Consider the following 15,169-nt stretch of genomic DNA (forward strand, 5'->3'; position numbering starts at 1 on the left):
GGAGGATGCTGGACAGACCTGGCACACCTAAACGTATTGTTAGGGTTAGAGGCCCCAGTCCGCAAGAACTTCAACTCCCACCTCTGGCAGAACTTCAACAGCATCCAGAGGGAGGACACTGAGTCTAAGTAGACCATGTTGTGTTGGACTCTGTCAGGGCTGCCCTTTGTCACCAGTTCTGGTCATAATTTTTATGGACAGAATTTCTAGGTGTAGCCAAGTGGCAGAAGTCTTCCGCCTTGGAGGCCTCAGAATCTCAACTCTGCTTCTTGCAGATGTTGTGGTCCTGTTGGCATCATCAGGTGATGTCCTCCAGCTCGCACTGGACATGTTCTACCGGGAGGAGGCCCCGGGGTAGACCCAGGACACACTGGAGAGATTACATGTCTTGGCTGGCCTTGGTGTTCCCACGGATAAGCTGGAGGAGGTGGCTTGGGAGAGGGAGGTCTGGGTTTCTCTGCTTAGGCAGTTGCCCCCTGCAACCCACCCCCGATAAGTGGAAGAAAATGGATGGAGCTATAACTAAAATGAAATTATATAACATTATATAAAATTGATTGATTACAGTTATTATGGTTAGAATTTATCAAAGTAAGATATCCAATATTTATTCAATGTTTTCACCAGTTATGGAAGTTTATGGGGAAAAAAATGACATTTTCTCTACACTGTTTTTTTATCTGCTTAAAACTCTTTTACAATGTGTTATTTATAGGCAGAACAATCTTTAAAAAGTATTTATATACAACTTAAAACTTTATGAGGCAGTGGTTTGTGTGTCTGCAAGGTAAACAGCATTGTTGTCATGCAACAAAATCTCCAATGTTGTGATCTGGCTGAACCCACCGTGTTGCATGGGGTGTGGGTTTGGTTCGTCCCTGGGTGCAGCTCTCCCATATGCTGTTGGCCATGTGGTTTCCAATGGCAGCCAGGACCTGCGTTAGCTCTCCTGGCCAGTCGTCCAGGTCCAGCGAGCGCACACGGGACAGGTGAGTCCCGAGGTTTCGGTGGATCCCTGAGCACTCGATGCAGATCAGCGCACCCAGATTGAGACTGGCCCAGGTGGGATCTGGAGGATGGGAGAACAGAGACTGCTTAGCAAGACTAATGAGTCAAAATAAACCATGTGCCAATGACTGCACCACCACAGTCTGTGGATGGTGTAAATTATCCTCCAGAATAAATGTGCAGCTGGAGTGAAAGACATTTAGGCACTCACTGGGTGCTTCACAGTCCACACACTGACTGTTGCCTTTGGCGTTTCGGATGGCCTGCAGCGCTACGGCCTCGCTCTGACTGCTCCTCCGCGCCTGTACAAATACACATTTGCATCATTTATTTATATCCACACAAGTGCTTCTGTTTCATAAACAAGTGACTGTGACTGAACCCCAAGTTGCTCTCCGATGCAACTGTTGGAGTATGAATGTATGTGAATGTTAGATAGAAAGCACTTTGAAATAGAAAACAGTGCTTGTATGAACATGTAAATGCAAACATGATGTATAAAGCACTGAGTGCTCAGCTAGAGTAGAAAAGCGCTATATAAGAACTAATCCATTTACCTCTGCTATGTGAGAATAGCAATCTGTAACATGTGATATTGAATCATGTGTGTAGATTATGAAACCACATGGCATGTAAGAATGCAAAACACATAAATTTTATATTGAACTATTTTTCAGGTAAATTAATTAACCTTACCTTAATTATATCCCAATTTATAGTCTAATTCCCTCTAATGGAGATCATAATTTACCAAATAAACATTTTATTGTGTTCAGTAAAACTTGAAGCTGTCGACTGAGCCCATAAAGTCATCAGAAAAAGTGTTTACTGAGGTCATAGATCAAGGGAGCAAGAAGGTCACTTTGCCATAATCTTCTATACAACAGCAACCACAGGAGTCGCCCCCTGCTGGTTGTTAGAAATAATGCAGTTTAAGTTACTTCCACATTGGCTTATCTTTTCAGACCTGGAAGATGTGTTGATCTTTTTCATAAAGTTTATGGGCATACTTGAACTTTAATAACACAACATGCTGACTTGGTGTATGTGAAAGTGTGTGAAATCCTTCGATTTTTTTTTTTTTTTTTTTTTTGAGGTCATGTTTTTGTTTCATTGATGACATCTGTTCAAATCATTCATTTTTTTCCTGCTTCTTGTCTTTGTTTTTTCCCCTACTATTTGGTGGACCACCTTTATCCAGTCAGTCTCCTTAGATTATATACTTTTCTTCTTCTCTTTGATCATTGGAAGATTCCTCCAATTACTAAGATTACTATGCACAATGAAGTAATCCAGACACTATGTAATCTCAGAGTAACTTGGTTTTTCTTTTTTTTTTTTATGAAATACTTTTAGCCTGATTTATTTGGATTTTGCCTTTCCTGGCCTCTTGCTGCTAATATTTGCTATGATGACAGAGCTCCGCTGTATGAATTCAAGCCTGGCAATAAAGATTTGGATTTTCAACTTTTACCTCCTCCTGAGAAACCTTTTTCCATTGATGTGGTGCAGATTCATTCCCAGTTCTGCCTTACTGCCTTTCAGGAACCAGGAAAGTTGGAGTAATTTACAGGGAAATCGTGGTGCACCTGTGGGCTGGATCAGTGAATCACTGGGGAAATTTTTCTGGTAACCCCCTTAGTGGTTTCCAATTTGTGCCCAACACCAGTCTTTTTGGGTTGCAAATATGCAGGATCCCTCAAAAATGTGTCTTCTCTCATGGAAAAGAGGTTAGAGACTGTGTGGGTGTGATTTGATTAGATATGACTGGGAGTGATGACAGCACAGACTTAAGCACCATCAGATTTTGACTCACATTTTTCTAAAGTTTGACCTGCATTCTTCCCGGCATTACTTTTTTTTCCCCCCACACTGCACTTTCTATTTAGTTTTGCTGTGATCAGTCAGTCAGATCTTCATGCAGATATCTAAAGGAATATTTCAAGAGCAGGGAACAGTTTGCAGATTCTATTTTTTGCACAATATTCTTCTCTTTCTGCCTCCTAGAAATGATGTTTTCACACAGCCAGATCAGTTTCAGCTTTGGTTGAAATGAATGTGTTCACATTGAGAATCCATTCCTGACTTCTTTTGAAAATGTGCTTTCACCACATTCAGGGTTTTTTTTTTCTACCTTGTTTCTGCCGCTCTCACAGGAACCCAGACTTGCGAGGATTTGACTCTCTATTGCTGTCACCCACGAGTCCCTCTCCTCCAGGCTCTGAGCCTCAAAGTGCCATGTCTGCCCAGTAAAGGACACTATGATGAAGTCGGCGTTCTCTTCCTCTGCAAAGTGAGGGTGAAGCAGGAGAATCGAGACATGAGATTTGCATGTACAAGTCAAACCCAGTGAATTAATCTATTGAGCTTTCAGTCAGTGGAGGAAAAACGGATGAAAAACAAAACGGTGGTTAGATTAAACATGAGGACAAAAAAAAAAATCGTTGGGTTATTACACTGAAGGTAATTCAAACAAACAATGGGATGCAGATAATGGATGTCAGGCACACAGAAGGAAAACGGAGAGCACAAGCTGAGTCAGCACCGTCACTCTCACTTGTTACCTGTCTTATTAATGTTTCTCAAGCTACCAAAGCTCTTTAATTTCCACATTTTGCGTTTAGCTGCAGAGCGAGAGATAAGCAAGAGAAGAGAAAGAGGAGTGCAAGTGTTAGGAAAAAGGCAGATAAGAAATATTCAGAGAAAGACAAACACCTTCATTAATCTTTGCCCACACAGAGGAGACAGAACTGGAAGAAAACGGAAAGCTGTGCAGCTAAAAAGTTAAATGTCAGAATAGAAGCAAAGTGTTTTTCTTAGCAGGAAATAAATAAACATCTTGTTTCTCTTTTTTCAATAAGAGCAAAAAACATAGAACTTTCATTTCTAGTAAAATGTCTTAATGCATACTCATATGTGGTTTTTTTTTGTGTATTTATACAGCAAACAAAAAAAAGTCAATTTTGTAGTTGTACTTGGTGCAAAGACTATTACCTAGTAAAAATATTATGTTACCTTCGGCTTGCCCGACGGCTGCATCCCCTTTCTGATTCATGCTCTTCTTCCTCCTGTTTTTCTTCCTGTCGCTCATGGGAGACGATTGGTTGGGATCTTTTCCACCAAACGAACCGGCCGTTGCTTCCAGGGCATCTGACATTTGGTGCAAAGATAACAAATCATACACGATGGAATTGTTTTCAGTCAGAGCAGAGCTGCAGCTGCACCCAAAGTGTCCGAGCCGGCGGCAGCATCCGAAAGGTTTCATTCCCCGCGGTACGTACCGACACTTTGAGCTTTGGTGGACAATGAGGAGGGGCAGCGCTGAAGTCCTCTCTCACCTCCTTGAGGGGACAAACCACCAGACCGATCATCGGCAACGACAGAGAGGGTCGGCGGACACAACTGAGGAACTGGCAGAGAGAGAGAAAGTGAAGAGTTTATGCACAGGGGACCATATTTTTATGATCTTTCAGGGCAAGAAATATAATTTTAATGTTATCTAAAAAATAAGTGGGTTTATCAAAAAGATGGGAAGGCAACAACCAAACCAATGGATGATGTCACTGTGGCTATGTCCATCTTTTATATGCAGGTACCTGTACTGGTGCCGTCAGTGGGTGCCAGCTCTTTACTCAGCCCGTTGACTCCGGGTACAGCACCAGGGGGGACAGGTGAGGGCCCTGCAGGTGCTACCGCTCTTGGAGGACGTTTCCCAGGAACTTTAACAGTCACACGCAGCAGGTCGATCTCCTTCCCGTGGGTATTCTGCGTGTAGTCCTAAAAAGGACAAATTGGGCCACGCTTTTATCATCTTAGTGAGCTGAAATGTTTTGCGAAACATCATTTAGTACAGGGATGGACAGCAGCTTTTCTTAAAGGGCCACACTTTGAACAACCGAATTAAAATATGATTCAAATAGCACTGAGTTATACCAAACTATATAACTTTTGTAGACTAAAATTTGGGTCTTTCTTTCTGTTCGAGAGACTGTAGACATAAAGCATAATATATGTAAAAGCATAATAGGTCCCTTTTAAATGTGAAAATCATCAGATCTTTTCTCCCCCTGATCGGTGTTGTGGTGTTTTCTTACGCTGGAGCTGGAGTGGTAAGACAGCGTGCCATTGTTGGACAGGGTGACGTACTTCTTCTTCCACTCCTTATTCAGAGAGCTCCCACTCCTCTTCCACAGGATGCCCTGTCAAAAACAACAACTGGGGTCACATCACTCACAGCAAACCACACTCTGAATCTGCCTAAATTTAGAGCCCGCCCCTTCAAAGTGTACCAGAAAGAGTTCAACAATAGCTGAGAGCACTTGTATAAATAGAACACCCTCGAGGAAGGCTGAAAAAGATAAAACGACAGACTTCTGTGCTGCTTATGTAAGAGGAAATAAATAACAAATGTATTTTTGTTCCCACCTTATTTCTGTCAACGGAATTGGCTCATATTATAGTTATAACTGCAGCATGTAAATGCCCCCTTCACTGGATATTCAGCTTATTTTTGCTTGTAATGGTAACCAAACCTGTTTGATTGGAACGCCCCGCACACTGCTCCCATCTCCTTTAGCATCACCAGCTTTTTTATCCATGTCCCGGTTCTGCAACAAATCCAACAGCATTTAAAATGTTAAAAAAGAGGAAACGATTTCAGCTGAGAGAGTCAGAGGGGGTTGAATGGAGTGAAATGAGAGTGAGGTGACAGGAGACTTAAAGGTGTGAGACACCAGCAGTTGGCGGCGACTGACCTTGAAGAGCGAGGGCCGTCTGGGGATGCTCTTCAGCGAGCGAGCGCTGACACTGCCTCCTCCCTCTCCCTGTGCAACTCGCAGCTCTTTGTGGCCCACCACAGGGGTGGAGGGGAGGGAGTAGGCGTAGCCACTACTGGGGCCATTATTGGCCTGAGAGGAGGAGGAGGAGGAGGTGGTGGCGGTGGAGGTCAGGAGGTCAGGATGCAGAGATGAGAATGGAAATGAGAAGAGATGGAGAAAGTGAGGATGTGTTGAACGATGAAACAGATTCATAAAAAGGTGATGATGAGTGACAGTGTGAATTCTTCAGTCGATCACTGTGATCGATGGGAACTGATGGACGAGGACAGTGCAGGCAATGTTTTTAAAGATAAAGTAATCAGACTTTTGGAGTTTTGTTAATACGCCGCTCGAAAAAAAAAATAAAGGAACACATCAGATGTGAATGGGAAAAGATCATGCTGGTATCTATATTGATGTGGACTGGGTAATGTGTTAGGAATGAAAGGATGCCACATGAAATGGAAATGAAAATTATCACCCTGCAGAGGGCTGAATTCAAAGACACCCATTCAAGGTGAAAAAATGATGCAGCAGGATAGTCCTGTTTGACCAAATTTCACTGAAGCAACTCAAAAGGGTACTCAGTAGTTTGCATGACCCCCATGTGTTTCTATGCATGCCTGACAACACTGGGGCATGGTCCTAATGAGAGGTGTCCTGGGGGAATCTCCTCCCAGATCCAGACCAGGGCATTACTGAGGCCCTGGACAGTCTGAGGTGCAACTTGGTGGCATCAGAAGAGCTGAAACATAATGTCCCAGAGGTGGGGGCCAGTCAGTGGTATCAGTTCCTTCATCCTACAGGAACTGCCTACATACTCCCACCACATGAGGCCGGGCATTGTTGTGCACCAGGAGGAATCCAAGACCCACTGCACCAGCCTGACAGTGGGTCCAAGAATTTCATCCTGATACCTAATAGCAGCCAGGGTGATCAGAGACATTCACACCAGTGGCTGCTGGAGGTCATTTTGTAGCTCTGGCAGTGTTCATCTTGTTCCTCCTTGCACAAAGAAGCAGATAACGGTCCTGCTGATGGGTAAAGGATCTTCTATGACCCTGCCCAGCTCTCCTAGACTAACTGCTGTCTCCTGGAATCTCCTCCATGCTCTTGAGACTGTGCTGGAAGACACAGCAAACCTTCTAGCAATGGCACGTATTGATGTGTCATCCTGGAGGAGCTGAACAACCTGTGCAACCTCTGTAGGGTCCAGGTATGGCCTCATGCTACCAGTAGTGACACTGACCCTAGCCAAATGCAAAACTAGTGAAAAAACAATCAGAAAAGAAGAGGAGGGAAAATGTCAGCGGCCTCCAGCTGTAAAACCATTCCTGTTTTGGGGGTTGTCTCATTGTTGCCCCTCTAGTGCACCTGTTGTTAATTCCATTAACACCAAAGCAGCTGAAACTGATTAACAAGCCCCTCTGCTGCTTAACTGACCAGATCAATATCCCAGAAGTTTAACTGACTTGATGCTAAACTCTGATTATAAAGTGTTCCTTTAATTGTTTTGAGCAGTATATTTGGAGTTTAGGTTTCATTATTTTTATAGTGACTGGGATATTGTGGATTTTTGGTTTCCGCCTGGTTTTATTATCCTGCTGATGAGTTTCAGTTTTCTAATCTTCTGTTTTGGTTCATGTCTTGAGTAGTAGTACCAGTCGTAGCAGAGTTTCTCTGTGTTGCTGCTTTGGTCCATCTGTATTCACGATATTTCCCTCTGAATATCAGGAAAAGAAAATAAATATCCTACATTTAGACTTACGTACTTGAGTAAATGTATTTGGTTACCTTCCACCACTGCTTAAGCTGGCTTAAGTTTTTGAAACTAGTTTTCATAAAAAATATACTTAATTTTCTTATGATTACAATGATACATAGGTATACAAAGTCAACCTCTTATTGGGCAGCACAATAGAAACTGGGGGAATTCATTAGAGTACAGTTTTAGAAACAGTACTGTGCCTAATATTTATGGTACTTGTTTTAAACGTTTTAATTTTTAATTTTCTTATGTTATTTATTGTTCTTAATGTTTTTATTTATTTATTTTTATTTTATTATTTTATTTATTTATTTATATATTTTTATTTTTATTTAGTATAGTCCTTGGGGTTACAGATCTTGTACAGCACTTTGGTCAACGTCGTTGTTTTAAATGTGCTTTATAAATAAACTTGACTTGACTTGACTTGACTAATAAATTGTCACCTGAGTGTATATACAGAGTCTAGATTTGTGCTGGCCACTGCGAAGTTGTAGTTTGGCACAGTTTAGCTTAATGCTCATTTCCACCTGCTCACGCAGCACATTCACTGACTTAGCATAAGCTGAAACTGTTCAAGTGTCATTGTTTCTGCAGGTTATCATTAACATATTCACACCAAGGACAGAGATGCATTAATTCACTGATATAAAGAAGAAGAAGAGGATAAAGGACATGGCTGATTCCCAAAAAACAGCAACGTGGTTATGATGCAGATCTCCAGAGGAGGACCCTCTCTGAGGAAACATGAAGCCAGCGTAGAAGTGCTAAAAACAGCATTTCCTTTAATGTCCACTAGAAAGTGGCTCTAGAGAATACCCAGTAAGTAAGCCAATAAATAAGTGTACTAAATTTCCTTGTAATGTGTCTGGTAGTTGTTGAAATGTGTTCAGTTTGCCAAAGCCAGCGTTCGCTGCTCGCTTACATCCCCAGAGTCTTTCTGCTAGCACAGCTTAAAACAATCTGATTAGCTGGTATTAGAAGAACAGCAGGACCGCTGCTGTTAAAACTCTGAAAGATAACTTTGAAGAAAGCATCAGCATAGCAACAGCAGAACACTTTCATCGGTGTCCTATATTTATCGGGTCTTATGTAATATCTGTCTAGACTGTGAGAAGATTGTGTTTACTCAAACGGCTGACTAATAACTACTGAGGAGATTTCACACCTGACTGTAATCATATTCACTGCTCTGCAGTTGATTTTAATGCATTTCTTAAAATGTGCTCAACTCGCTTCACTTTTTGTTTCTGTGGGGTGAGTTTTAAGAGGATGTCGTCAGGAATGAGGACCAAACAAAATAATAATTGCCTGTATTTGGAAATATTTGACTGAATATGTGGTGGAAAGCAAGCAAATGCAATACTTCAAGTATTGTAATTTAATGTAAAATTTTATGGGATTTCTTGAGATACTTCATACTTCTACTTCTTCTTTTCAGAGGGATATATTGTACTATTAAATCCACTGGATTTATCTAATATCTACATATCTTTCTATCTGAAAGGAAGATTCAGCTTATTCAGCTAACTCCAAATTTTGACTAATTTTACTTGGTGTCCTTTTGTCCTTCTTTCAGTTTCCAACTGAAAGAAGGACAACATCCACATTATTAGGTCTGAGGAGAACAAGCATCGCAGGTCACAGATCACTGGGGTCAATGTTTTGGATGGCATATTTTTCCACATTGTTTTTGTGTTGTTAATAGATGGTAATAGATTATGTGGTTATCTGTTTTTCCCCCGACTTTCTGTTTCATTGTATTTTTTTTTAATAAATACTTTAGAAGAAGATATCTCAGGTATGAAATCACCACTCTGACAGAGGTGAAACGTGAGCTTATTTATATTTATTCTGGAATAATAAAAGAAAATAATTTTATTATTGAATGTTAGTCAAAATACATTTGACATTATGTACTTTGCCTTAAAGCACAGTAAAGTATGAATATAGTACTAGGTTCACATAATGTGTGTGATTAAAAAAAGATGATAATATAGAAAATGTTATTGTTAGGATATGGGGCCAGGCTGACAGGAAATCCTAAGGTGAAAAAAGTTACCACTTCCAATTTCAATCTTTAAATTGTTGGTTTGTGAATGTTTCACAAATCAACAAAAATAGGAAGTGTACCACTTCCTATTTTTGGTCCCACAACAGCAAAACACAACAAAATTACAGCACTGCTTCCAGTTGGTTCATTAATACACAGAAACACCTAATTATAAATAATTAGATAATTAAACTGTTGCACTAAAATTGTGCAAAAAAAAGGCAATAAGGAATCGTGTATTTTGTTGAAGGAGAGCTGATAAAACTTTTCTGTATGTACAAACCCAATAACACTGGATTGTTTTGCCCTGCTAAAATCAGAGTGTAGTTGTTTAGTCTTCTTTGAGTCTGTACAACAAGTGCACATCAGCCACAGACTGTACATAAAAGCTGGCGGTAGCTTCCAGGTCTGAAAAAAGAAGCCAATGTGGACTTTGCCTAAACCTACATTCTTCTTAATGGTCAGTAGGGGGCGACTCCTCTTGTTGCAAAAAGGAGTCAGACTGTATAGAAGTCTGGGAAAACAGCCCTACTGCTCAGAAAACATTTTCCTGATGGGTTTATGAGCTCATTCGCTAGTTTCAAGGCTTATTTAATATAAAAATTAATTAATTTTGCAGTAGATGCAGGATATGCTTTAAAGCCTGGCCACACTGGGATTGAGAAGTTGCTGCCCTGCGATGGCAAAAACATTCAACTTGAGGCTGCAAAAGCAGGACTTTTTTAAGCAGTGGTTAGGTCATCGCTGGATGGAAAAGAAACAGTAAAACTCTGTGTAAAACTAACCTGTTAAAGTGCGATTTGTTTAGTCAGCCGAAAAATGTGTCACATAGTTGTGCAATGTAATGTTAAACATGTAGAAATTTTATTTCAAAAGAGAATTATCCCCAAATAGCCTCTGAGCATGTTTATGAGAAGCTGCCTGTGGTGAGATAAGATCTTCTACCACTCTGTAAATGTAAAGCGGATCTGTTCAGCTTTTCAACCAGTTTCATTTTGTCTAACACTTTCCTGCCACGGCTTATTAAAAATGTGTGCTGTACAAAGTTTACCGATCACAACAACACAGGACCTGCAGCTGTTAGGACATGTTACCTGTCCGGGGAAGGACGCCGATCCGGGTGTGGAGCCTCCGGAGTGACTGGGTGAATTAGGCAGAGATTTGCAGGCCTGCAGTGCCGCCTGCTTCTTTTGAGCTATAATTTTCTGGGCAGCTGAAAAACAAACAGTTAAATTTTTGAGTCTGTTTCAAACATCAGCGTGTAAATAGTAGGGTTTTGGTTTTTTTTTGTCCTCTTTGTGAATCACATCCTTAAGCCTGTTATTTTGTGTGTACTGATAGCACCAATAAAATGTGAGTCAGCTCACCCTCTGAAAACACTCGGTCAACGTTGAACCCGTAGGTGGCGCAGGTCTCGTAAAAGAGGGAATGACGCACATCGATACACAGCTGTCTGGCTCTCTGATCTTCAATCACGCGAGGGTTGGTGCTGCTGATTTTATCTAAACAAACAAACAAGAGAAATGAAAAAAAAAAAACTGTAAATATAAAGATGTTAATAGCATCAGCTTGTCCTGTAAGACTCCTATTTTTTTTTTGTGGGTGTTAGGAACCCATTAGCAGGAATATACCTCACTGGACACCTTGCTAGTATCAGGTTGGACCCCCTTCTGTCACCAGAACTTCCTTAATTCTTCAGGGTATAGATTCAAAAAGGTGCTGGAAACATTCCTCAGTGATTCTGGTCCACATTGACATGATATCATCACACGGTTGCTGCAGATTTGATGGCTGCACAACCGTGACGTGAATCTCCCGTTCCACCACAGCCCAAAGGTGCTCTGCTGGATTGAGATCTGGTGACTGTGCAGGCCATTTGAGTGCAGTGAACTCACTGTCATGTTCGAGAAACCAGTGGGAGATGATCTGAGCTTTGTGGCATGGCATGTTATCCTGCGGCAAGCAGCGATTAGAAGATGGGTACGCTGTGATCATAAAGGGATGGACGTGATCAGCAGCAATACTCAGGCAGGCTGTGGTGTTTAAATGAGACTCAAATGGTACTAAGGGGACAAAAATATGGCAAGAAATTATCTCCCACACCGTTACACCACCACCAGCATCCTGAACCACTGATACAAGGCAGGATGGATCCATGCTTTCATGTTTACGCCAAATTCTGACCCTACCATCTGAATGTTGCAGCTGAAATTGAGACTCATCAGACCAGGAAACATTTTTCTACTCTCCAATTTTAGTGAGCCCGTGTAAATTGTAGCCTCAGTTTCCTGTTCTTAGCTGACAGGAGTGTGGTCTCTGCTGCTGCAGCCCATCTGTTTCAAGGTTTGACTTTGGTCATAACCAGTGTTTATCTGAGTTACTACAGCCTTCCTGCATGAAGCAGCCCAGCCATTTTCCTCCGACCTCTAGCATCAACAGGGCCTTTTCACCCAGAGAACCACTGCTCACTGGTTGCATGTGAAAATCCCACTAGAGCCTGTTCAGGACCAGCAACCACACCACGTTCAAAGACACATAACCTCCTTTCTTCCCCATTCTGATGAACTTCAGCCAAGCATCTTGAACAGGTCTGCATGTCTAAATGCTCCTTGTTGCTTTCATGTGATTGGCTGATTAAATATGTACATTAAAAAGCAATTGCGCAGGTGTACCTAACAAAGTGGCTAACAACTAAATAGTTGAACTTAAGATAACTAAAAACTGATATCATGAGACAAGTCAAGTTTTTGGGGTTCATTCATATCTAAAGGCAAGAGGTAAACTTTTTTTTTTTTTTAAACTTGACTATTAAGAAAGGTTTGGGCTCCTAACATGTAGAGGTACATGGCTGTTTTGTGTGCTTACCTTGGGTGCCGACCACTATGACTGGGATGTCTGAGCGGAAGGCGCTAAGCTGGCTGTAGATCTGGTAGAGCTCCTGGAAACTGGCCTCATTTTCCAGACTGAAGACCAGGATCACTGCATCAACCCAGCTGCTGAACTGCAGGAGGAAAAGCATAGATGGAGAGATGTTATCTTTCTGCGCACTGATGGATGATGAAATGTGCAGGGTTACATGTTTATCACACACATACAGACACAAATAAATACACAAAGGCAGAAAGAAGCACCTGCGCATCAGGTGCTCCAGCCTCCTCTCGGATCAATAATAAATGACTCTGACCGTCCACCAGCACTTCCTTTTTATACCGGGCACCTGTCAGGAACAATGACAGCGGCAGACAAGTTATTCAGCAGAGTGACACACCGAAGATGAAGCCATATCGTGCACCAGGCTGCACAAAATATCCTCAAACGTCTCTCTGAACAGGTGAAACCTAATCATATACAAAACGTTTGCACACAACAAGCTGCTTTTTAAACATTATTTGTTTGCGTCTTACCGTCAGGCTTCTCGATTGCAGAGTAACTGCCTGTGATGTATTTGTTTACCAGCGCCGACTTGCCACTTTTCAGACTTCCCAGGATGCCCTGAGAGAAGGAGGGAGTAAATATAGCACCCACAAGTTGTTTCAGGGTCAGCCTGCATGCACATTCACGGCACAAGGCATTAAATATAACTCTCAGACTAAATTAAAACACATCAGACACAGACTTTCAGTTCCTCCATTGGATAAGCATTAGTTCCTTTTAGACAGCTCAGACGGTCTCTTATTGAATCTGCATTTTCAGCCTTTAGACTGCTCCACTGCTTCTTCATCCATGTATGACAATGTGCAGCAGTCAGTGACGGAAGATCGTTCTGACAGTGATATGTTATAAAACTGCTTAATTAGAATTCAATACAGTAAAGTCCCATGCTTAAAAATAGGGAAGCTATGATAATCATTTTTAGCTTCATATTTTTATTCTTGGACTTCACTAGAGCAGCTTTGCACAGGGCCTCAGTGCAGCACCTCAGTTCATCCTCTGTCTGAAACAACCTGTCAATACCTGACAACAGAAACTGATCTGACTGAATTTCAGTGAAACAGAGACCAGCGCGGTGGGATCGATGAAGTCACAATCATTTCAGAAATCATATTCATTCATCCACATTTCACTTTATTTTTTTTCTCCCTTCGTTGCCCTCGCCTGTTCAACTGCTTCAAGCCAACTTTCTCCTGATTGGCTGCCCCTCACAAACAGGAGGTTTGGACGGCAGGTGGGTGGAACATCTGTGCTCACCTGACCAAGTCTCATAGCAAAATGTGAAGTGGTCACAAAAGAAAACTCTGTGTGTTTGTGGACACAAATTGTCACGTTTTTTTCCATGACGTGTATGACCAAGAAACCAGAGCAAAGACGTGCCAACCGTTGTATTTTAACGTAAATAAGAATCTTTTTTAAAGCGAGCCCAGTTGGTTTAATGCCTAAACTTGACCAGGTAAAGTAAATATCTGGCAAACTTGTGTCTCTGGTGTCAGCAGGGAAATAAGTCGCTCTATCGCCAGCCTCTCTGGCCTCCAAATGCACATTTTTCACCCTTTGAAAACAGGAATTTTGTGTACATGGATCCAAGTCAGTTCATATGGGAGTGGACAGATAAAATGCTGTGTTTAGGGACAGTGAAAATAAAGGTGGGACATTTATTTTCTGGAACAGGAAAAGACAGTAAATTTTGTGTCCAGAAACATGAATCAGGGGTCATAACTATATCACAAACTATAGTGAGACTGCTTTGTTTTGTACTGATCCATGCTTGGAGTAAAGATTCACAGCAGCTGTGTGGTGGTGAACCTAATATCGCTCTACTCGTGGTGGTAAAGATCTAGGTTAGTGTACTCATCATTTTTCTCTTTAGTTAACCTCTCAGGGCAAGTTTTCCAAGCTTCTTGGCTGGTGATCCTGTACATGCAGTGTTTATGGCTTTGGCAACCACTTAAATGGAGGTTATGGATCTTTACTCATTCATTTAGATAGGAGCTTTAGAAATAACTGCCCTGAGGCGTCGCCAAGATGACTGCTGGATGGCAAAGACATGCCTCTGGGAGGACGTGGTATTCAGGTATTTTATTGCCATTTCTACTTAATTACATTCACAAGTTAAACAAAATAAAAAGTTTGCATGCAAGTTACCAAGGGCTATCAATATATACTGTAGCAAACAGACAACCAGAAAAATGCATTAGCAGCTATTTTGACAATCACGTACTTATTTTATTGCTAAAATACCCTAATTTCTTTTTTATGATTTGAGCTTTTCTGCTGTGAGGATTTGCTGCTTTTCCTTTTCATTATTTTAAGAGCTTCAGTTTGTTCACATTGGGCTGTGGGAAACTGCGAGGAGACTTTCACACCATTGTCTGAAAATTTGCAACTCAAATGAGAAAATAATGAGCGTCCGCATCCATTATGAAAGCCGCGATTATGTTAGGAGTTAAAATTAGCAAAACAGTAAACTACTGTTTAAACATGAATTCATCAGTTTAAAAAAAATATGTATCAGTCAGAGGGATTTTTAACTGCACTGAGTACTTTCACTACTTGGCTGTGGTCACAGAACAGTTTGGATGCAGGACT

At 41.4% G+C, this 15,169-nt stretch overlaps 1 protein-coding gene across 3 annotated transcripts in view; it reads right to left on the bottom strand.

Annotated features, from left to right (window-relative positions):
- agap2 (ArfGAP with GTPase domain, ankyrin repeat and PH domain 2) overlaps positions 1-15,169 on the bottom strand; it is a 36,098-nt gene that overhangs the window by 4,693 nt on the left and 16,236 nt on the right. For 2 of the 3 annotated variants that reach the window (XM_030733344.1, XM_030733343.1), the window contains exons 3-16: positions 13,051-13,138; positions 12,778-12,863; positions 12,512-12,647; positions 11,014-11,148; positions 10,741-10,859; positions 5,763-5,915; positions 5,541-5,615; positions 5,103-5,207; positions 4,605-4,785; positions 4,290-4,418; positions 4,024-4,158; positions 3,143-3,294; positions 1,220-1,310; positions 847-1,069 (exon numbers count right to left, since the gene is read on the bottom strand). In XM_030733344.1, the coding sequence (XP_030589204.1) occupies positions 847-1,069; positions 1,220-1,310; positions 3,143-3,294; positions 4,024-4,158; positions 4,290-4,418; positions 4,605-4,785; positions 5,103-5,207; positions 5,541-5,615; positions 5,763-5,915; positions 10,741-10,859; positions 11,014-11,148; positions 12,512-12,647; positions 12,778-12,863; positions 13,051-13,138 (1,808 nt within the window). Of the gene's footprint in view, positions 1-846; positions 1,070-1,219; positions 1,311-3,142; positions 3,295-3,572; positions 3,633-4,023; positions 4,159-4,289; positions 4,419-4,604; positions 4,786-5,102; positions 5,208-5,540; positions 5,616-5,762; positions 5,916-10,740; positions 10,860-11,013; positions 11,149-12,511; positions 12,648-12,777; positions 12,864-13,050; positions 13,139-15,169 lie in introns of all 3 variants that reach the window. The other variant, XM_030733342.1, reaches the window with a different exon arrangement.

Source organism: Archocentrus centrarchus, chromosome 7 (assembly GCF_007364275.1).
Source record: "Archocentrus centrarchus isolate MPI-CPG fArcCen1 chromosome 7, fArcCen1, whole genome shotgun sequence".
In the NCBI taxonomy this organism is placed as follows: Eukaryota; Metazoa; Chordata; class Actinopteri; order Cichliformes; family Cichlidae; genus Archocentrus; species Archocentrus centrarchus.